At 48.6% G+C, this 22159-nt stretch overlaps 3 protein-coding genes across 3 annotated transcripts; 1 reads left to right on the forward strand and 2 right to left on the reverse strand.

The window, feature by feature from the left end:
- Positions 1-1011: 1011 nt before the first annotated feature.
- GGS22DRAFT_41049 (uncharacterized protein) lies at positions 1012-3549 on the reverse strand. The gene is made up of 3 exons (XM_047967016.1): positions 2888-3549; positions 1222-2833; positions 1012-1175 (listed from the first exon to the last, which is right to left on the reverse strand). The coding sequence occupies exons 1-2, from the start codon at positions 3257-3259 to the stop codon at positions 1247-1249; spliced, it is 1959 nt and encodes a 652-aa protein (XP_047816633.1). The 5' UTR covers positions 3260-3549; the 3' UTR covers positions 1012-1175; positions 1222-1246.
- A 14402-nt stretch (positions 3550-17951) lies between these two features.
- Positions 17952-19412, reverse strand: GGS22DRAFT_41074 (HAD-like protein). Its single transcript, XM_047967017.1, has 4 exons — positions 19287-19412; positions 18995-19118; positions 18836-18945; positions 17952-18528 (listed from the first exon to the last, which is right to left on the reverse strand). The coding sequence occupies exons 2-4, from the start codon at positions 19099-19101 to the stop codon at positions 18005-18007; spliced, it is 741 nt and encodes a 246-aa protein (XP_047816634.1). The 5' UTR covers positions 19102-19118; positions 19287-19412; the 3' UTR covers positions 17952-18004.
- Positions 19413-19588: 176 nt separating this feature from the next.
- On the forward strand, positions 19589-21621 carry GGS22DRAFT_168810 (P-loop containing nucleoside triphosphate hydrolase protein). The gene is made up of 2 exons (XM_047962222.1): positions 19589-19673; positions 19733-21621. Exons 1-2 carry the CDS (start codon positions 19646-19648, stop codon positions 21337-21339), a joined length of 1635 nt encoding a protein of 544 aa, XP_047816635.1. The 5' UTR covers positions 19589-19645; the 3' UTR covers positions 21340-21621.
- Positions 21622-22159: the final 538 nt, after the last annotated feature.

Raw genomic sequence — 22159 nt, forward strand, 5'->3', positions numbered from 1 at the left:
TATGATCGTCAGCCTATGCCTCAGGCCCTCTCAGTCTGATGTAAGTTCGGCATTTGGTGGGCGAGGCCGCGTTGGGTTAGGTGCCGGTACAGCTATCTGGCAGTCTGGTACAACCAGCGGGAGGTCTAGAGGTAGTTACCATACCGGCGGGACCAATGAGCTATCGTATCTCTTCTGCCTATTTGGTCTGACTGCGAATATGCGCTCTTCCTGCACGTCTGGATCAGCGTATGTCTCTTGTCAGCACTCTACTACCGCCCATGAACCAGCCACCTCCAGGAACCGAAAAGTCTGTGCAGAGAGACTATTGAAACATCAGTTATGGAGTAGGTATTAGGTATTGGGGATTAGGAGTTAGGGATGAGAAGTTGAGAATAGATCACGAGTCGCCCAGTGTTACCCAGAATTATCCAAAAGTATTCGTAGGCTGGAAACATCAAAATGTTGTGAAAATGTTGATAATAGGTAAAACAAGTGCTTAGGAAACTAATCGTTACTTAAGCTACTAGGTATTTGCTTTGGAGTTCTCATCCGTAGTATGTAACAACAGGTTGAACAAGGAACGCTCAGAGGCGAACCCTTCAACTCCCCACGATCCGCTCGAAACCACCATTAGATATACTAAAACGCCCGGACATGGCTGGTTTTTCCCCTTTTGCTATGTATATAAATGTGACAGTTAAAGAAAGAAAAAAGTGCAAGGTTCAGATACCCAACATCCTCATATACGCCTGTGTGTGTCGGGAAACAGTAGTGGCAACATCATCCGTCATCCCCTTTCCAGAAATTCATTACAGTAACCCAAGACGCCCGGCTGATTAAAAGTTCCTAATATGGGGGTATTGATGGCCCGCGCTTGGTGACTGACTTATTCCGAACCTCGCGGATCAATCCAAAACGAAAGACGAACAGTAATACGATAACACGAACATCCCTCCCACCTTGCATTCCGGTGGATCTGCTCTCTCCCCTTTCCCATCCCGGGGTATCAGTAGTTGTTTTTGCCAATCCAGACCCAACGCATTAGCCGTGTTCATTACATTACTGAATGCAAATGCCAAAATTCGATAGTAAATAACGTGCAATATTGGTACACGGAGCCTGACCTTGACGGCAGGTTCCGAAGGTATGAATGATCATCACCTGGCTATTTCGAGATATCAACAATAGACCCGCTTATGTGAGACACCGCCGAAGTCTCACGGGCCTATTCGACATAACCAGATGGCGGGTGAAGACGGTTGGTTTATTGTTGTTTGTCCGTGTGGGGGTTGTAGTCTTGAGGTGTCATGTTCTGGGTGAACTGAATCTGCTTTGACTTTTGCTGGTTAGGCGATGACCTCGATGAGCTGACGGCCTCGTTCGTATCCCAGTCGAATTGGGTGTTCGCCATCGTGCTTTGACCGAACGTGTTTTGCTCCGGGATAGAGTTCATCGGGTAGAGAGGCGTCGTAGGAAGGCTTCCATCGCTCATGTCAGCGTAGCTGGGTACACTGTGTAGAGGCATATCGGTAAACTCGGTGGTGAAGAAAGGCGTCATGATCGGCTGGTCAGGCTGAAAGTCTACTCGAGCTGCGTACGGGTTGTTAGAGTAACTGTTAGTGTTGCCGTAGTGGTTTAATAAGCCTCCTGGAGTGCTGGGTGGCGTCTTAAGGTTAGACTCAGACTTAAACTCCATTATGTTAGTGGGAAGGTTAGCGCCCAGTAAGAATGAAGTATCCTCAGAGCACGCCGATGTCACGATTGGCTCCCGGATGCCTTGTTGGTCGATAACAGCTGGCGTCATTGGCGTGGGAGGTGCCGCTCCCGAGAATGCTGGCGCCATGGAATTAGCCGGAGAACGAGATTGATAGGCCAACAATGCCTCAGCATTGTAAACCATAGGCGACCGAGGACCGGAGATTTGTTTTTGAATTCTGCCGTGCATGCCCGTACTAGAAGCGATTCGTCGTATGCTGGCCATAGGACTTGAAGGATCCATTCGCTTAGGTCCGTCTAATGCAGTCTTAGGCATACCGCCATAACAACCGTAAGACCGACTCCTTAGCGAGGCAGTTTGGAGAGTTGCGGGTCGTGGAATGTTTCGTCGGGATGCGATGTTGGCAGGAGGCGGAGGAGACTTGAAAGAATTAGGGGTTGGCATCAATGTCGTAGGCGTTTGTCCTTCACTAATCGGCGTGTTCAGACTCTCGCCGTGACCTGGTGATTGTATAGGGCTTCCACTCATTCTCGGTGTGCTGAAAGTTGGCTGCGACTGAAGGAGCGGCGTTATGTGTGTGAAGTTCGTGTCCATCATAGGAGAAAACTGGTTGTTATGGTGCTCATTTGTCGCGCATTGCTCCTCAGGGGAGGGTAAACTGTTGCTCCCAAGAGTTGATTGGCTGTGACCGAAATGTTGCGACCGCTCATCCGCACTTACATAATCGGCAAAACCGGTCACGTTCTCGGAGTGAGAGTAGCCTTGAGGGACATGTTGGTAGTTGTTGAATTCGTTCACCTCTGAGAATCCAAGATAACTATCCGAAACTGCTTCGGTGGCGTGGACCTCCTGGGGAGAGTTAGATCCATCGGAGTCAGGAGACTCATCTTCAGAATCGTCGTTCTCGTTGTCGAAAGAGCTATCGATCTGGGTAGTGTCGACATCGGGGAACCGAGCAGACGAAGGCTGCACCCGCCTTCGTACACTATCGTTCGCATGATCAGATACTCCGCTCGACAATCCGTCATCCGGTGATACGGGCTCGCAGCTAGCCTTCTCCGCTGCCCTTCGTGCCTCGTACTCTTCCTGTTTCCGCTCCTGCTTAGCCTTTGCGCGACGATTTTGGAACCAGTTCTGTTACTATGGGTTAGCCGTGTAATTCTGATATCAAGGGACATAACTAAATACATTAATTCGTGGCCGATCTAGACCTAGTGCGTCAGCAAGCGATCCCTTGGTCGAACTCGAGGGCTTCGGGTTTTCCTGGAACACCTTCTCAAGCCTCTCGACCTCTTCCTTGGATAACCGGGGCTTCGAATCCGTCTTGGGCTCGGTTAATATGTTGCGTTCGGCGATATGATGGCTTCGAGGTTGCTGATAACCATACATATAAGGCATACCCGGAAAGCTGGGATAGTAAACATGGTACGCCTGGTTGTCACTATACGTTATTCCGGAGGCCTGGGGAGCCTGGGAGTGAGAATAGTTTGGGTTTTGAACGTTTCTGTTCTGGGGATAGTTGTACCCCGTATTGTAGTTGGGGTGAGGGTGATAATGCATCCTGGGCAATAGCCGAAAATAAATCAAATAATTAACATAAATATATCGAATACGGTGCTTAGCGATTATTGATCGGAGCAGGTCTGACTCTTATATGCTGGAATTATTGCTGGAAAGGAAAGACTAGAAGCGATAGACTATGCCGTAGATTTTTTTTTATAGTTTCCGGCTTGGTTGATGGCGTATATATGGTTCAAGATTAGGGCCGTTGGCGGTTTGAAAGTTTTTGTTTTTCTATAAGGAATGACTTAGGGTCAGATACCCGGACAGATAAAGTCCAATAGATTGCTGAAGAACGAACGTGGTGGTAGTGAACCGAACTGAATCGCCGAAGCAAGTCGAGATGGGCTTTAAGGTTGAAGGGGCTGAGCTGGTATAAGAGCAAGTGCAAAGAGGCCGAAAGTCTAGTTTTGCCGTATTCCAAGAAGTCGAAGTGAGACACAGAGCTCACTTTAGATCCCCCCTAAAATTCTTTCGAAACCAGAGACAAGGCAGGGACAGGATGGATCAAAAACAAATACAGGAGTTGCTAGAGAGCGGGAAGGGAGAGAGAGGGGGGTGGTGGGCGTGTCGTCAAGTAGATGTATGTAGTAGGCTGTGGGTCTCCTTATGGACCTTGCACGACCAGCGAACCGGGAGGTGTAAGGTACTTCCCCGGTACGACCACGAAATTGGGTGGAGGTGAGCGAGGATTCGAGCAAAGGCTGGTGACACTGGTCGCCGACAGGGTACCTAAAAGTACTTTTCCTCCCAGGTACGTATGTACAAGGATATCATGGGTATCAAGGGTATCATGGGTATCATGGATATCGTACATATCGTACACTCCCAGTCATTACCAGGTAGTTACATACCTAGTTGTTTATTCATCAAGATCTAGTAGTGTCCAGTGTAAGTGTCCATTGTAAGTGTCCAGTCCAGCGTAGTGTCCAGCATCCAGCATCCATCGTCCAGCCAGTCCCAGTGTCCAGCGACTACCCGAACCGTAGACGCGGAGCATTCTATTATGAGCAGGGTAGCGCTGCTGAAGCGCTGACTTGGCTGGGTGGACTGTGGGCTGCGGACTAGGTAGGCCAGCTGCTGGGGCTGTAGCGGGCCTAGGCGATTCAGCATCTCTCTTTTCCCATCCAGACCCGGTCTTAACATCGCATCACCACCACTAAACCTTGGAGCACATCGGGTTTACGCCTCTAAGCTTCTTGCATTTGTTTTTAGTATTATCTCGCAAGGTCGAAACCCCGACAGAATGCTCTAGATAAAGAGTTGTCAGAGTAAAGAGTGGATGGGGGCTAGGCTGAAGGAGGGGGCCACCCAATACATCCACGAAGGCTACTACATAGTGGACTCGCTGCTGGCTGCTGGCTGCTGGATGCTGCTGCTGCTGTTGATGCTGCTTCTGCTGCGCGTCACTGGGGCCATTGGACAGAGAAGCAGCAATCTGTACCAACGACGTACATAGAAGCGCACATAGAAACGTACATACATCATAGTAGAACGTGGGCGAAGACAAAGATTCCCTCACCGATCATGGCCCGCAGCTGTGCGATCCCCACCTGGGCACCTAAAAGAGAGAGTTGAGGGTTGTAGGCGTTGAGGGTTGGCGGGAGGGATGGGCCAGTGATCAGTGACCATTCTGATGGAAATGTCCACAGTACAACGCGTCGCACGCAACTTGCGTGTGTACAATCTGTACCTAGCTTGAATACGTTGGAGTCTTTGGAGATTCCGCCACGCTAAAAAGAGGTGGAAGACCAGGCTAGCCCCTGTCTTGGGTTCCCTGTCTCTATAGTTGCCCCCCGGCAAGGAAATTAGGGATCTGTAAACGTCAGGAGGAAGACGTATGAGGAGGCCTGAACTTGACCAACACGGCGATGGGATGTGTGCAAAGATTTCCCAAATATTTTTTATGTCTTACTAGATGTGCGGGGAGACTTCGGGGATAAACTAAGGCAAGGCACGACGTCTGAAGGAGAGACTCTCATAATCTGAAGGGATAGAGAAGTAGACCCGATAGCGAGGGCGGTGTTGAGAAAAAGGGATGTGAAAGTACAATACTAAGGTGCTAAGGTGCTAAAGTCCAGGGGCAGGAAAAGTCGTGGTTAGCCTTTGGTTAGCCTGTTAGCCAAGCCAAGCCAGGCAAGGTACGTAAGGCAAATCGACCTTTTCCTTCCTTTTCCCTCTTCACTTTTTTCTCTTTTTTCAGCGGGTCCTTACAGTGCGCGGACCACATTACTGTAATGTTTATCGGAACCCTGAAGGCTTGGCATCCCATCTAAGCTGGTCATATGACTCCGTGTTTTCTCAACCAATCTTTTTTAGATCCGTCAACGCCGTGCTTTCCCATACTAATGGAATTAATTCTAGAAGTAATATGTATTATGTATTATGTATTGCAGGTATAATAACTAAGTGATCGGCATATCTCATGGCTCCCATGGCAATTATTCTGATATTATCTAAGATAGCAGGAGCATTCTCGTCAGTTTTATCTCGTTTGTTAAGTAATAGTCGTATTAGTCGCTGACCTGCAACCATCTTGTTACCCGCATCCTGTCAGATTGGTGCAGAGGACAACCAATCAATTACGGCCAAGAGCGATCTAGTTAGCATCTAGGGAACGGTACTTGGTAACGAGGGAGCAAGCTGTTCTTTTTATTTTATTTTATTTTATTTTATCTTATCTTATTTTATTAATCAGTCAGGTAGGTACCTACATAACGGTATATAATAAGCGATTCGATGTTTGTTGTGGCTGCTTAGAGCACTCTCTAATAACGGCCTAGAGTAAGAAGACTGACTGTTGAAGATTGATAACTACCCAATGTAGAAGAGGGTAAGACGCAATAGCGAGAAGAGTCTCAAGTGAGCCTAGTTGTCTGAGACTTCGATCTCTGTGGTAATTTGAAAAGGGGAAGCCGAGAAAGCGATGCACAGATGCAGAGATCATGGATCATGATGGATGCATCGTTGACCACATTACCACATTACCTTTTGGGAAGATCTTAAGTCATCTCATCTTTTTTAGCAATACTACGGGTAACAAGGCTTACTACCAGGTGTGATGTGATGCTGCAATACCGTATCCTTGAATATCTGGAATGGCCTAGTTTACCACGAGGTCGACTGGGTTAATATGATATGTCAAGGATAGGAGACGGGGATCTAGAGTGGACACGGATGCTTAATTTTGGAGTTGATATCATAGCCAAGCCTTTTCTCACAGGGCAACAGCGCAGTCAGGGCAACTTCGAAGATTGCGCTTAGCAGCTGCAGCAGGTACGCTGTAATACATACCTACCTACCTAGCACCTACCTAGCACCTACCTGTTCCTTAGTTGAGCCGTGCTATAGCTTATGACATACTGTAAGCAGGGATGCAGGGGATACGACTGGTGCCCCTTTATTATGGGGCAGCTTCCCGGATTCGCTCGACTCCCCTGAGACTTTGACAAGCTGTCTGTCTAAAAAGGAAATCTCTTGAGTCAAGTCATTAGTAAACCATTCCTATTTTGGATTGATAGATCCGCGGTCCCAAAACTGTCATCTCGAGGTACTTACAGACAAAATGGGTAGGCAGGCAGCAGGTAGGCTAGGTTATCCTTGATCAGTGATGAGCAGCATGGTATCCCCGGATCTTACAGAACGTGTACTTCGGTACTTGTAATGACAGCTCACACATACACACGCGCATGTAAAATCTATGTACGCAAGTACCTGTGTGGTATTTTTATTTTCTGTCGCTCTCTTTTAAACTTGCATGTGTGGTTTCTGCTTACGTCTTTTTTGGTTTTGGTTAACTTCGCATTTAATGGACCCCAATCCTGTAGGTTACGACTTACAGGTTACCATCAGCCCCGACATAACCTTGACATACCCTTGAACTTCGGGTGCTATTACTTTCATCTACCGAGTTAGACGCGGATGCATTCGGATAAACAAACATACGTCGACTGATAACTTTTTTTAAAATGATTATATCTGACTACCGGTGAAAATTCTCCGCCCTATTTCGCTTCACTTCGACTATTAAAAAATAAAAGCCAAAAATGCCTACCTACATAAATAAAGTGCCGTATTAATAATCGTGGCACCTTAATTCTACGTCTTATAGTATGTAGGGGGCACTTTATTAAGATTTGAGAGGCTTGCGGTATGATGTCAGTGGTAATTTCGTCTGTTTAGTTTGGCCTCTGATATCAACTTTCATGACCCGACTATCAAATGTTGAAAATTTGAAAAATTTAACTCTCCACCGCCTTCTTGCTAACCCAAGCCTCTTGGCCGTTCCTCGGGGCCTCGAACCTCGTAACTTCGAAATACCGCTTGACTGGGTCTCTGCCTACTGCACCCTTATCATGCACGGTTTAGCATCGGCACGGTTGGTATCGTGTCGATACCCGTGTTTCCGGTCGACGAAAAAGAAAGGAGGTCAGCGTTTTACAAGTGCCTGACTAAATATCGTAGAGGGGAGATGATAGGCCGCCCGATCTCACTTATGATGCAGACTGCTCCAACTTGGCAAAGAGCGGGTTTCGCTGATATGAGAACTTACTTCGCCTCCAAGCTTACTGGATGTTACTGGGTGGTGCTCCTCAGACTGCATTCGTAGCTTGGCTATTCCCGTCTGGTGAATAGAGGCCAACACTTCGCAGGCCAGAGTTACATTGCTTCCAGCTAGACGCAGCTCTCTCTTGCGGTTCTGCGATTACTACGACTATCCGTCTTTTGCGAGGCGGCGAGCAAAAGCCGAAGCTGGGCAGCGCACGACGATTGGTTGATGGGCAACGAGATCTTCCTCGAGCCTTTCCCAAGAAGCGTCTAACACTGCATATACATACAACATGCACACCACTCAACACAGTATCGAAGTACCCGTCTCCTCCTCTAGTTCGAGGCCCGGCAGCTCGGGTACCGATGGGAGATGGCAGTTTATGGCGTGATAAGCGGGAAAACCGCCTACATATCATCCTAGGGTTAGCTGTCTTTTTTTCCTTCTTGTCCGCCTTTCCATAGCTCTAGACTGATGAACCGTTTCTCATAACCCTATGATGTTCTACTAAGCACCAGCGAACCAAAGATACCGGGGGGGCTCATGTAGGTATTAGGGGGAATAAGAAGTACTTAACTCCTATTACAACGTAAGTACCGATGATAATATAACCTCTTATTTTTTCTATTCGAAATGGAGTTAGATCCTAAGGTTCCTAACGTCATATGACTTGATTACGGGAGCGGCTATCAAATATCAACAATGATGTCGCAATAACATTCTTAATAGGGTCACACATAAAATGTCGATTTTCTTAAGATGTGCAATATAGCCTGGAGGCCGGCTGCTTGGTACTACCACCAAGGGAGCCAGGGGGGATAAAGGTGGAGACCACAAAATACTTAGGTACATTTCGAATTTGGGGTTTAACTTTACCGGGGTCGCATTAGTTCCCATGTAAGTCCCATGTAAGTCCCATATAAGCGAAAATCGCCAAGCTGAGCCAGAAAGCTGGGACCGAAAAAAGACTTTGTCTTTGTCAAAAGTCCCCAGTCAATCAGTCAGCATACTCCCAGCATACACAGCGTACATTGCGTATCTGCATATACCCTGTCCACATGTATTACTTTCTGAAGTATACCTCCTTACCAAACAGCCAAACATGCCCTATATCGTAGTTCGCGATACCTACATCTCATTCTGGAGTCGACATACATACCTACTCATGTATGCATGTAGGTATTAGGTATGTGATGCAACGATGCATCATCCAGCCAGCCAAGAGAGACATACTCCCAAGAAAGACATACATACGGAAATAGCCTTCAAACCCACCTACACTCACACTTTCACTTACACTTACACTCAAACATACCTAGGTAAACATGCACCCATAGAAACGAAACGAGTTTATTGTTTTTTTATTCATCTCGGTTGATTTCGTTTCAGAAAATGGTAAAGTAAGGAAAAATCGAAAAGTCATGAGAGCTGACAACTTCACAAGACAAGCCGAGGCATTCATTAGCCTCTTTATCCACAAACCCACCGTACTTAAACTACGGTACTAAAGCACTGCATACGTGGTACGATATGAGTTACGGGAACTCGCAAGGGAAATGATCACCAGGTTAGCCCAGATGTCCGGATAACCTTCATCATCGAGTGGGACAGGTCCCTGATTCTTTGATTCCCTTGTCGTCACTTGTCGATCCCGTTCACTTGGCTGTTCGAGGCTCGAGCTACTGATTACACCAGCGCGCGATGAAGGAGAGATGTCGGACAATATATCGGGCATATCGACATTTTGTCCTTCGGAGTAAAAAAAGGGAAAAAGGAAAAGCAAGAAATCAATACCGGTGCTAAAAGTCTGAGAGACAGCCTTACCTTACTTAACTAAAGGTCTCCATTCATACCTACCGTCCATACATAGTGCCGTACATGGCATATACACAATTTAATAGGTAGGACGTGAGATTGGACCCCTGGTCTTTGCAGCTGCTGCAACTTCGGCTTAAACTCCTGCCCGAATCAGGCATTTTCAACATCGCCGACTTACTTCTTTAACAGCGAGGCTCTCGTTGGCTGTGCTAAGCGCAGTGCATTTGAGGACGATCAATGCTGCCGCTCCAATGAACTACTCCAAAGTTTCTATCACTTACATCTCCAAACTCGCATACTATGTACAAGTTATGATCCAAGTTACTTATGATACAACTGTAAATCCGTACAGAGAAATGCCTTGTCTACTTGTGTTCCAAGGTCCTTCTCCTAACAGGTGCTTAGACCCCCCCATCGTCGTTGTCACAACGTTACGTTATAACCCATGCTATGCATTGCTCAAGCGCCGCTGCGCCGTTGCGCCGTTAGGAAAAGTTGGCAAAAACCTGGTGCCTTACATTACCCTTTGCAACGTCGGATCCTTTTTGGCTGCCATTACACACAGTTCTCCTATATCCTATATCCCATATCCAGATTAGATGAGCATCGCGTGCAAATCTGGAAGTATTTGTCATTCTGGGATATCTCGGCGGTCACGAAAGCCGTACGACTAAATCGTCATACTAATTCTAGTTCCGGAATGGCTTCTATCCGTAATAGAAAATAAGTATCCAAGTACCTTGGCAATATGAGCTGTGATTCGTGAAGCTGAATGATCTTGGCAAATTGGTAAAAGACTATTGGGCAACGTACGGCTTTCAGGTGGGACCTTAAACGATAGGGAAAGAGCTTTAGGGGCTCTAATCTCTAGCGGGAGACGGCGCCCTCAACCAAATTTTTTTTTAGTGCGCAGGTGCCAACCCGTACTCCAGGTTAGCAAGGGCAACAGGGCTAAGTTAGGTACAAGGTAGCTAACTGGGTAACTAAACCATCTAATCTTCCCCTGTGCCGTGCATAAGCCATCACATAACATCACTAACATCACTAAAGATCCCTAACTTTGATCGCTAACCCACCTATACTACATGACATAACTCAAGGATAATTCAATACGGCATCTCCAGCCCATCCACTATCATCCACAATCATCCACCAGATTAAATAATGATAACCACAACATCATAGAAAATGGACACTCAGCCTTCAGGCTTCAGGGTCAACATTTTAAGCCTCCATCGAATATCGTTGAGTGGTACGGAACCCAGCATTTCGCGTGTCGAACACGTTGGTGCCAGGGACTTTTTCACCCCCCGGTACAACCGTCGACCATCCACCGACTCTAAACCTCTACGTATTAACCTACCTAGTACCTATTAACCGATTTATCATCATCACTTCAGCAGACGACGGTCTGGCCTGTTCTAGAGGTCTGTTGGTGTCGCACTGGCGGTAGCTCCCGCGTTCGTAAGGCATGCTAAACCAGTGTTTCGTCAACGAGCCGCCTGTCCCTCTTTCGTAGTCTTCTAAGAGGACGGAGATGATCCCGAAACGGCTATCTTCTTCCACCCTCACCTGAACACTAGGTGGATGATGGATCGTGCCCGAGACACATGCGATAGGGCGAGCCGAACCTCCCGTCTGCGTCTGCTTTAACCCTGCTTCTGCCAGGTGTTACCGCAGGCGCCATCTTGGTTCGAGAACAATGAGATGCGTCATCTGTCTGATATATCTGATATCTTTGGGGGGACATTCCCTTACAAAGCATTGTAATTCACGGATTGATATCTTCATCTGGGGGTTTCCAGCTTGGTTAACCCGATTGATGTTCCCCCCCTTCAAAAGTTCGGCGGTGCAACCAACCCGACGTCGGTCCCGGCGCTCGCCCGCCACCATTTTTTAAATTCTCACACTTATTTTCAGCGCCGTCGCTATCGTATGCAAAAGATGGCGCTCCGCGCGTGGCAACGGATTTCGTAGACGTTTTAAGATATGGCCCCGCAAGCTGAGCAAGCTGCAAGCGACGACGAAAGCTAAAAGAACGTTCGAACTTCTAGCGTATGGCGTGTATTGCGCGTAATGGCATGCACATCGCCTCACCGTCTTTGCCCGAAGTCTCCAAAAAAAGACCAAGGTGTCCGAAAACACTACAGAGTACAGATGCTCACTATGTTTGAAGCACATATGTCATATGCCGGTCATGGCTCACGATATGTTCCGGGGTTACGGCACCTCCGTTAGTGATCATTTGGGTTCATCCCATTGCCCCTGGCGGCCCGTGACAACGATACATGGACAACCTAGCAGCGATCCATCAGTGTGGAGGATCCAAACATCCATTGGCGCTTCTGCACGCAACAGAATACGTACTGTACTTGTCTTGTACCTTTCCTAGGTATGATTGACTACAGGGGTGATTGGGTCACAGCGGTATTTAAGATCATATCCTGGCCCTGGCGGCCACGTGGATCTGACTTTGATGACAAGAGATCCCCTGGGATTTGGGCGGAATGGCTTGCTTTTAGGTCAAGTACCTCTAAGTACCCGACAGGGGGACACGCTAGGAAGTCTTTGGGCTCATTTTATTTCTTCCACTATCACGGCCGTAAGCCAAGACTCTCACTGATCTTTATGTTAGGCCTTTCCCATCCCCATTATCATGGGAAACCCGTGCGATGCGTGTGATGCGATTACGGCTCGTCCGATGTCTCCAGTAAGTACCGAGGCAGAGGCATACATACATAACATAGAATGTTATTATATTGTTATCCTATTTACCTATCTTAACGTCTGCCTGCAATACGACAACGTGGGGGGTTCAGGGCAAGCAAGCATCCTGCATACAGGTAGGTAGGTAGGTAGGTACCTAATCCAATCCATCAAGCGCCAGCGTGCCGCTCCGAAGCATTTTTTGTTTTGTTTTGTTATAGGTAATATTTTAGTTTGAGGTCGTACCGGTTGAGGAAAAACTTACCAAGCAACCGCCGCCGCCACAGCCTTTACAATATCATAACTCAGCTCCGCTTTAGCCGCCTACTTACATTAAAAAAGCGTGGGGTTTTCTTCTATCCTAACGGGTCCGAGCACGAGGCCGCATGCCCGCAGCAACTGTGGACTCTAACTTGCGATCAACTCCAAGCATCGTTGAACTATGGTACGCGCTGATCTCTTCTCATCGCAACCGCATTTACATACGACTAAAAAAACGCTCTGGCGGTGTGCGTACATGAAAAGTCGGAGTTGCAAAGGATGTATTTGTTACAAGCGTTACAAGCGTTTGGAATGACGAATCGATCGTCGAACCAGTCCAACAGCGGGAACTAGTGAGTTACTGAACTTGTTTCAGGCGCCAACCAAGGCTCTGGCGCTGCCGCTGGCTTAAACATCTACTGAGCCTTGGACCCTTGACCGTTCTTTAAAAAATTGGACACGGACGCACTTGATTCCGTGATAGAGGCCGCCGCCCTTGTCGTGCTTTTTCTTCTCCTTACTATGTAGGAAGCGCGACGCTTGCGCCGTTAGTTAGCGGGCTCGAAAACCGAAGCGGCGCCGAAGGCTCACGATAACGTCTTGCCCGGCACTGGCGCTGGCGTTGGCGCGAACTCGCTTGGTGAGATGTCATTTCTATCAGTCCACGCACTCGTCTACAGGTCCACTTAGGAAGAAACTGTTACACCTAAAGACCTAACACCTATCTAAGTCAGCGTTTCTCCAACCCCCCTTTTCCCTTTTTTCTCCAATGCAAAATCCTGCCTTTTTTTTCAATTTAGGTAACTGCTTTTTCCCTTAATTGTCTTTAAACATACCCATTTCCTTTTCTTTTATTAGCACCTCGTTCCTGCAGTAGGGTAGTGGTTTTGTGTCACCGTCACCGTCACCGCAAGGCGCAGCTCGTCTTGGGGCTTAAATGGCTTAATAGCTTAATGGACGGGTTGCAACCCTGGGTACAGGATGAGAGAGAACTGGGAAAAGCCGTGTTCTTGATTAAGTAAAAATGGAAGCGGTTTACTTTTTTCCACCTCCACCATTTTTTGTGGAAAGGGTATCCTAATCACGACGACGGCTCATTACTTTTTCCTTTTTTTTTTTTTTATCTCCCCTAACCCCAGAGATACATAACATACCTTGCACCAACCGCTCCCCTTTCCGCCACAAAAAAAGCTTGGCTTCACCTTTTTTTTTCGTCTTGACGGGGGTTAGCGGAAGTTGCCTCTACCGGTACTCTAGTGACCACTCATCTTAGATTCCCTCTAGGTCAAGCTCGGAATTGAGCCGCTACTTACCTAGCTAGCTACCTAGGTATACCGTATAGGTATTCGACTACAGCTGTACTTATGTAGGTGACGGTGAAGGGGAGCCAATTGTCGATAGGGGTGTTTATCTCCAGCGCCCATACCAGCTAGCACCGACAAGCACCGACACACAATTCTCGGTTCTGAATTCTTGTTGGCTCCCCCGCGTCTGGGTCTCAGCAAAAGCCGATCATTTTCCTGGTGGTCTGGGTCGTGCGTGCATAGGTACTGGTCACGCATTCGCGCGCGAGCTACCACATCGGGCTTTTCGCCAACTGTTCATTGTTACTCAGGTCGGCGACTAGGCAAATTGACAACTGCGAAGATCCTTTCTTGGCGACACCCATCTCTTGGCGCGCCCTGCAACTGAAGATGCTGTGCTCACCATCCACAAGGGAAACCGCTGCATGTCTTGGAGAGATCGTTCATCGTTCATCCGAACGAAGAGGCGACTAAACTACCTACGAGAACCCGAACGGCTTGCTTAGATGCGCATCGTACGTGGCATGCCTATGTCATCGATCGGGTCCTTGCAGGTCCCCTTTTACATATCTCTACTCTTTTTTGTTTTCTTTGCCTACTTATCCTCTATCAAGGCCGAACGTCGACCTGGGGTGCGTAAGCATCCTGTCCTCTGCCGTCCCTCCCGCGCGCGCGCACACACATAATTTCACGCGCCTGCCTACATACATACATACATAATCCGGGTCCGGCATATTTTTATTTTATTTTATTTTTTTCTCTCTTGGTCTAACGGCGGGCAAGGGTTCGTTGGCCCCGTATCCATGGCCCTGGGAATATGGGATTTAAATCTTTTGCTGGGAGTCTTGAAGGTACACATACACAAGAGCTCGTGATCCCGCCGAAGGTGCCACAAAGATGTGTGTTTCTTTACCGGTCCTTCCTTGCCTTTGCCCTACGTACCTACTATCTAGGTAGGTACTTAAGCTACATACATATTACCTACAGTACCTTTAGAGGAGAGGGGCGCGCGAGAGAGAGTGAGGAAGAGTGAAAGAGAGATACCTAGAGAGGCCACTCACTCACTCACTCACTCGCCCGCTCCGGTGTAAGTAAATTGCTGTCCCTGATTCGTAGCCGAGACCCACGGGTAAGCCACCCCAGTTTTGGGGGTCCTGGTGTCCCATATGTATTTCAGCTGGGCCTCTCCGCGCGGCGCGATCCTTCGAGAGACGCACGCCCCCGGGAGGCAAGCTTCAGGCATGTACGCGAGAGCTAGGTCTCGGGTCTTTTTTTTTGTGTGTTTTTGGTTGCCTTGCGCTGGGGTGGTTAGAGGAGAGCTCGGCGGAACGGAGGTTATGGAGGCTCCGCCCTTCGTGTTTCTTCTGAGCTGGAAGGACTGCTGGATAGATAGGTATCCATGGATTGTCTGGTAGGTCTGTAGGCTGGTAGGTATGGGATGTAAAAGTCGGTAGGTAATAGGTAGGTAGGTAAGTACACTGCCTGCCCGTCTGTATGTGTGTATGCGTGTATAACCCGAACCCCATTCGACAGGTTCGTAGTGTATGTCTAAGTGGACTGGGCTCCCTCCGCCGTTGGAGGGAGGCGGACGCCACAGACGATCTACCCCGGCGGACGAGGCCTCTCTCTTTCTCTCTTTTCTCCTTGACTTTCCTTGTCCACCTACCTACATACAGTAACTAGATAGGTAGGTAGGTACGTATCACGGTGTATACATACATACCTTGACTGCATATACACACATGCATCTCTGCCAGCAAGCAAGCAACCTAGTTCGTAAACAGACGGTTCTAGACATCCGCCCACCACACAGGTGATCGACGGCGCCCAGACGGCCCGAGGCGGCATTTGGGATGAATGGATTTTTTTGGTCTGGCTCGATGCGGCCAATAGCGGTTTTTTCTCGACATCGCGCTTGCGATGATGATGCCTTTTGGGGAGAGGGGAGGGGGATGGGGGGGAGGGGGTTAGATAGATAGATGGCTGGATGCGGGTTAGATGGGTTGGTGCTATTAGACCTAGGTGAGGTACTATTAGATATTGGTACTGATTGGGTTGTGCGGTGGATGTACTGGGCTGTATGGAGGTAGGTGTGTATGTGCGATGGGTATGGGTATGGGTATAGGGAGATCGGATTGATAGAGGGAGGGACTTGGATTCCGTCATTTTTTTCTCCGTTTAGCTGCTGGCTAGGTAGAGGCATGTAGGTAGATACTTAGATCTACTCACTCTACCATAGCACGTAGGTAGGTACTGTGTTTGCATACCTGCCTACCTAAGCAGGTAGCTAGACTGCTAGAGATCCAGATAGATACGACTAGCAGGATGGATGTATCCAGACCCGTGATCGCGGCTTTTTGTGCGAGATCGCAGATGGGAATGTCTGACAACGGCACGGCCGGCAGGGCGGGCGAGCTTCGCTAGGCTAATACCTAGAGGCCAGATCAGTTACGGGGTTTCTGGTGGTAATATGTCTCGCATCGACTGCTTTTTTTGGTTTATGTCTTTCGTGTCTTGGGGTTTTTTCGTGACGGGTATATGCTCGTCATTCACTTTTTTTTTTTTTGCTCCGTTACCCGTCCGTGTACGTGGGGGAAAAGGAGACTATTGAGAGACATAATGAGTGATCAGATAGATACCCGTCCCGTCCGAAGCTCGATCTGAATCCGAAAAAGGATTTGCCGTCTAGGTACGGTATGTATGTACCCATTATCTTTCCTTTTGGGTCTAGAGAGGGGCTTGACGATACTGTGCTGTAATCTTTTCTCCGCTAGGCCATCGTGAAGGAGTCGGAGCCTTTCGTGCTCGGAGTGTGGTATCGTGTCGCGCAGCCTCTCTCCTCTCATATGACATAGCTGCATATCCAGATTCGTCTTTTTTGGTCCCCTTCCTTTCTCGCACCACATCATATTGCAGCAAGACTGCAAGAGTAGCGGTCCTGATAGGTACATGCCAGGTACAGGAAGGATGATGGAGCGGGGACTAGGACAGTTCGGTTTTTAGGGTACAATACAGCGTAATAGAGAGGAAGCCAAAGTAGTGTATATGTGGTGTGTCTCCAGCTGCGAAGTTCCGATAGTTCTGGTGATCGTCATTAACGCATCCACCGCGCCAAGACGGGGGATTGGCGCCTGGGCGCTGGGCAACTAACTGGGTTTACCTCTGTATTTTTTGATCTTTTTTTTTTTTTTGCTTCTTTTTCTTTTCACGTCACTGCCTGCTACCATCGTAGATACTAGTTAGGTACTCGTTCTTGCATACCTAGTCCCCATAGTATATCCCAGTATATCCCAGTATATCCTGGTATATCCTAGTAGTAGATTAGACGCTACAAGAATACGACATAGTGGCTCCCTCAGTGACGGATCGCTGGGTTCGCGCAGCCTTGCAGCTCAGTGCCGTACATACCGGACTAGGCAGATAGCGTAGATGTTTAATTCCTTTTTTCCTTCCTGCATAACTGGCAAATTACTTGCCGAGTCACGAAATTTCGCCGGCGGCCAGTTAAAGGCGCGGGATTGATTGTGGACTTTGCTTGTTTAGATAATTCCCGCCAAGATCTTTTATTGCCCGCGGAAGTTATGGGTTCGTGATGAGGGCTGTTCTATAATGAACCGTCCATCGAAAATCAAAATCAAAAATCTATGTGCCCCTCCCGTGCCGTCCGTGTAGGCGCCTTCCGTAAATCGCCTCGGTCCCTGGATGTGGTGCCCGATGTTCCCTGTCTATATGCCGATGAGCCGCACCTATATGTGACTGTGACTTAATGACTTAATGGCTTTTGATACTACGTGTGTTATGGTGGCTATGTGCGGTAATGGGGAATGCCGAGCCCGTGCCAAAGATGGAAAGAGTAAGAAAGTTCCTGAGGATGATCCACGATGTTGGCTATGTCGATGGACGGCAATTCGTCTTGGCGTGCTACGACCTCGAATGTTGCCGTTGCGTCGGTCACCTCGGTTCCCCATCGTAACTTCGTTGGGGATATCGAAAATGCGCTGAGAAATCGGAGGTTGGTCGCGTGTCATATCTTCCACTATCGAATCCCTTCATTTCTCAACATTTCCACTTCCACCGCCACCGCCATCTTCATCTTCGTCTCCATTCCTAAGTACTTTCGCTTCCATTCACAGCCACCGGAGTCAGCGCATCCGCAAAACGCAAAGTGACGGTGCCGGCTTTCTCGTCAACACGGACCAGGCTCACGGACTGTAGATCCCGCACGATCCAGTCCGGTTCCGCGGCCCGCACCTGCTCCGCCGAATGGCTTGTGACGAGACCTAGGACCTTGCACCCGGCCGCCTTTCCTGAACGGATACCCGCCGGACTGTCCTCCAAGACTAGGATCTGATCGCTGTCGGAGGGTGGAAGACCTAGTCTCTCTCGTCCTAAGGAGTAGCATGCCGGATCCGGCTTACCGTTTGCTACGCTCTCGGCTGTGACAAGGTTCGACGGCTGCGGTAGCTTGAGCACCGAGAGCCAGCCGTTGACGAGCGGCTCACTGCCGGATGTCACAATAGTCCAGCGTGCGCGAGCTGCGATCAGGGAGTCCAAAAGGGATCGGGCTCCCGGGATCTCAACGGCGTCGCCGCCGTGGAGTTTGGGGAGGAGGCCCTCCATGTTTCGCACATCTGCACGGCGTGTTAACTAGTCAGACACCTAGGGAGACATTTCAGGTACGGTAAGGTGGCGGCTTATGGGGTGAGTGTAGATATCGTCGCGGAGTAAAACAGTGCCAGGAACAGGAACATAATCAGGGGCAAAGCCAGGAACGGAGTAAGGGAGAGGATACGGAGTAGAACATGCGTAAGGGGAAGTTTTGCGTCAGGGGAAACGGGAAAAGGAGGGGTTGGGCCGAAACCGAACTCTAAACATCTAGGGCAGACTTAGACTCCCTTAAGAGTTGGGGAGTTAGATATGGATATAGTCTCAACTTACATTCCCAATTCGCCTTCTCCGGACTGAGGATCTTGAGCATGTCTATGCTTCGTCGGCCGTGAGACGTCTGGAGGATCACCTCAGGGTCTACGCCGATTTCCTTTCCGATGCTGTGCCTCTAGTTAGGATCGATGCGAACTAGATCTTCAGACGACTCACGTATGCCAGTGCTTGACGACTGCGGCGGTTGAATCGATGATGGTGCCGTCCATGTCAAATAAGAGGGCCTTGAAGGTGACCTCGAAAGGGGGTGCCGTGTAATCCATTTTGAGTCGTGCCCCTTCTAGTCAAATATTAGAAATTGATTTTAAACTTAAAGAGACGAATAAGGCGCAAATGAAAGAATGATATCGTAGACAACGAATGAACGAGTATAATATGAAATCTATTCGAAAGCTCTATAAAAAATGAAGTCGGAGTATCTTAAATGAGAATCTTAAAGTCTACGTACAACTAATAAGGTGTTGAGGCAAATAATGGCCAATCCGAATTAGGAAACTCCGCCCTGACCGTTCCGCATTTTGAGTTTGCAAGTTCGTTCTATGTAAGCAAAAAAGTTGAAGCCATCGTGACGCCGGAACGACCGCTGAAAAGGCCCGATTTTTAGGCGTCTTTCAGTGGACTCTTATCGGCAGGCGGGGTTGGCCAATCGGTAAGGTGGCTCTGGTGGGGTTATCTTTATCCTGGCAAATCGTGGCGGTGAATTGTGGCAGAATCACTCTTCCCACTAAAATTTGGAAACTTTTTGTGCTGATAACATTATCGCAACATTTTCATGTACCTAATCATTGCCAGGCACGGCAAGTAAAAATGGCCAACCACATCACAAAACCAAAGAGTATGTTAATCACACAGCTATTTCAATTGGAATATGAGATTAACTAAACAATTGTATAGAAGCCAAGTCGAAGCGGACACCCGTTCGTCTACGGCATAAGATCGAAAAGGCTTCCGCCTCGAAGCAGCGCAAAGCCAGAAAGGATGCGAAGAAGAACCCACAATGGAAGTCCAAGTTAAAGAAGGACCCGGGTATCCCGAACTTGTTCCCTTATAAAGAGAAGATTCTCCATGAGATCGAGGAAGGCCGACGAAGGAAACAGGAGGAACAACAGCGACGGAGAGAGTTGGCCAAGGCCGCAAAGACTGGTGCCACGGATGATGCCGAGAATGAGGAGACAATTATGGAAGGTGCAGAAGAGGATGGTTTCGATGGTTCCGATGAAGAATTAATGGATGAGGATGGTGCGGATGACGATTCAAACCCTATGGCTGCGCTCCTTGCGAGCGCGAGAGCAGCTGCCGAGAAGTACGACCGCGAACTACAAAGCGGAGACGAAATGGATGAAGACGAGTCGTCAGATGACGAAGCCGACTACGGAGACGGAACTACTGAGTTACGGACTCAGGGCTCGTCGCGGAAGGCCCACGATAAGGTCTTCAAGCAAGTCGTCGACCAAGCCGACGTAGTACTCTACGTCCTAGACGCCAGAGATCCCGAAGGAACGCGATCTAGGGAAGTCGAGCGCATGGTGATGGCCGCAGCAAGCGGCGGAAAGCGATTGATGCTTGTCCTCAACAAGATCGACTTGATCCCGCCACACGTTCTTAAGGACTGGCTCGCACACCTACGACGATACTTCCCAACCCTCCCCCTCCGCGCCTCCGGCTCCGCCCCCAACGCGCAAACCTTCAACCACCGCGATCTCACCGTCCAGAGCACCTCATCCACCCTCTTCAAATCCCTAAAATCCTTCGCCGCATCCAAGCAGCTTAAGCGCGCCATCTCAGTCGGCGTCATCGGCTACCCCAACGTCGGAAAGTCTTCCGTTATCAACGCCCTGCTCTCCCGCATGGGCCGAACCACAGCCGCCTGTCCCGCGGGCGCAGAAGCGGGCGTCACAACGAGCATCCGCGCCGTCAAGATCGACAGCAAACTAACCCTGCTCGACTCCCCTGGAATCGTATTCCCCTCCGCACCAGAAGGCGAATCCTCCTCCTCAAAGAAAAACGCCGTAGAAACACACGCACACCTCGTTCTCCTCAACGCCATCCCTCCGAAACAAATCGACGACCCCATCCCCGCCGTCGCCCTGCTGCTTAAGCGGCTCTCGGCGTCGTCGGAGCTCCTGCAGAAACTGATGGACGTGTACGATCTCCCGCCCCTGATAAGCTCTAACGGCGACGAAACGACGGATTTCCTGGTCCAGGTCGCGCGGAAGAGGGGCAGGCTTGGGAAAGGCGGGGTTCCGAATCTGGGGTCCGCGGCGATGACCGTGGTGACGGATTGGAGGGATGGCAGGATTCAGGGGTGGGTTGATGCGCCGGTTTTGCCGGTCGCGGTGGAGATGAGTGGTGCTGGTAAGGATGGGGGTAAGGATGAGGGTGTGTTGGTGGATCAGAAGGTGATTGTGACGGAGTGGGCTAAGGAGTTTAGGATTGAGGGGTTGTGGGGGGATGATGAGGGTAAGGGAGATGTGGTTAAGGGGGATGTGGTGATGGAGTGATATGCGTCTGTGAAGATTAGAGACTCTGGTGGTGATGGTGATGGTGATAGTGAGGTCTTCTGAGTGGCTTTATGGCTTTGGGAGTTATGGGTTCAGGAAAATAAATAGGTGACGTTGCTTCATCTCTGATTTTACTTAGAGGTGGTTAGATGAATATACCACGTTGACAGAGAAGGTTATTGAATGCTAAGTTGTGTGATTTGATATATCTAGGGAGGTAGTAGGTGAAAGGGTTGGTGTTTGGATGTTATGGATTGTTAATGTGGTGTTGAATCGTCGTGCTACGTTAGTGATCTCATCGTATCTCTTCAAAATCTCATGCGAATCTGTTTTTACCTTTCTTGCTATCCTTCATTTTAAATTACTAAATACTTTGGAATTCGTGTCTGAGTTTTAATGCCTTTGATTGTAAAGTTATGTAACTATGGTTAATGAGTTTTGTTTCTGTATCAATAGTATCATGAAATATTCAAGTAGCTACAAGTCTTTCATGTTAATATTTGTATAATGAGTTTGGTTACCATGTTTTGAATAATATTTGCTTATGATTTCACTCAGGCACGTTTCCTTTGTTAAATTCAACAGTTTACTCATTTTTTGCGACAGAAATATTCAAATCTATAGAAATCCTGGTCCTACATCATTTGCAGCTGGCAACTGGCAGCTGCAGACAGCCGATTTCGGACGATAGCAACCATGGTATACCCCTACACCGATCATTAAGTTATACATTCATAGGGATTTATGCCCAGCAACCACATGTTTTCAACCCCGTCACTGTTACAATCAGTAGGAAAAGGGTTGCCCGGCAGGTGCATGA

The sequence above is a fragment of the Annulohypoxylon maeteangense genome (genome assembly GCF_022496945.1).
Source record: "Annulohypoxylon maeteangense strain CBS 123835 unplaced genomic scaffold GGS22scaffold_14, whole genome shotgun sequence".
Classification (NCBI taxonomy): Eukaryota; Fungi; Ascomycota; class Sordariomycetes; order Xylariales; family Hypoxylaceae; genus Annulohypoxylon; species Annulohypoxylon maeteangense.

Excerpts from the sequence above, each read along its gene's own strand:
- GGS22DRAFT_41074 (XM_047967017.1), bottom strand. The coding sequence starts at position 19,101 with ATGGATTACACGGCACCCCCTTTCGAGGTCACCTTCAAGGCCCTCTTA. Across the intron at positions 18,946-18,994 it reads GTCGTCAAGCACTGGCATAC|CATCGGAAAGGAAATCGGCG; the intron begins GTGAGTCGTCTG and ends CTAGAGGCACAG. Across the intron at positions 18,529-18,835 it reads GGAGAAGGCGAATTGGGAAT|ATGTGCGAAACATGGAGGGC; the intron begins GTAAGTTGAGAC and ends CACGCCGTGCAG.
- GGS22DRAFT_41049 (XM_047967016.1), bottom strand. The coding sequence starts at position 3,259 with ATGCATTATCACCCTCACCCCAACTACAATACGGGGTACAACTATCCC. Across the intron at positions 2,834-2,887 it reads TAGATCGGCCACGAATTAAT|AACTGGTTCCAAAATCGTCG; the intron begins GTATTTAGTTAT and ends CCATAGTAACAG.
- GGS22DRAFT_168810 (XM_047962222.1), top strand. The coding sequence starts at position 19,646 with ATGGCCAACCACATCACAAAACCAAAGA. Across the intron at positions 19,674-19,732 it reads CCACATCACAAAACCAAAGA|AAGCCAAGTCGAAGCGGACA; the intron begins GTATGTTAATCA and ends ACAATTGTATAG.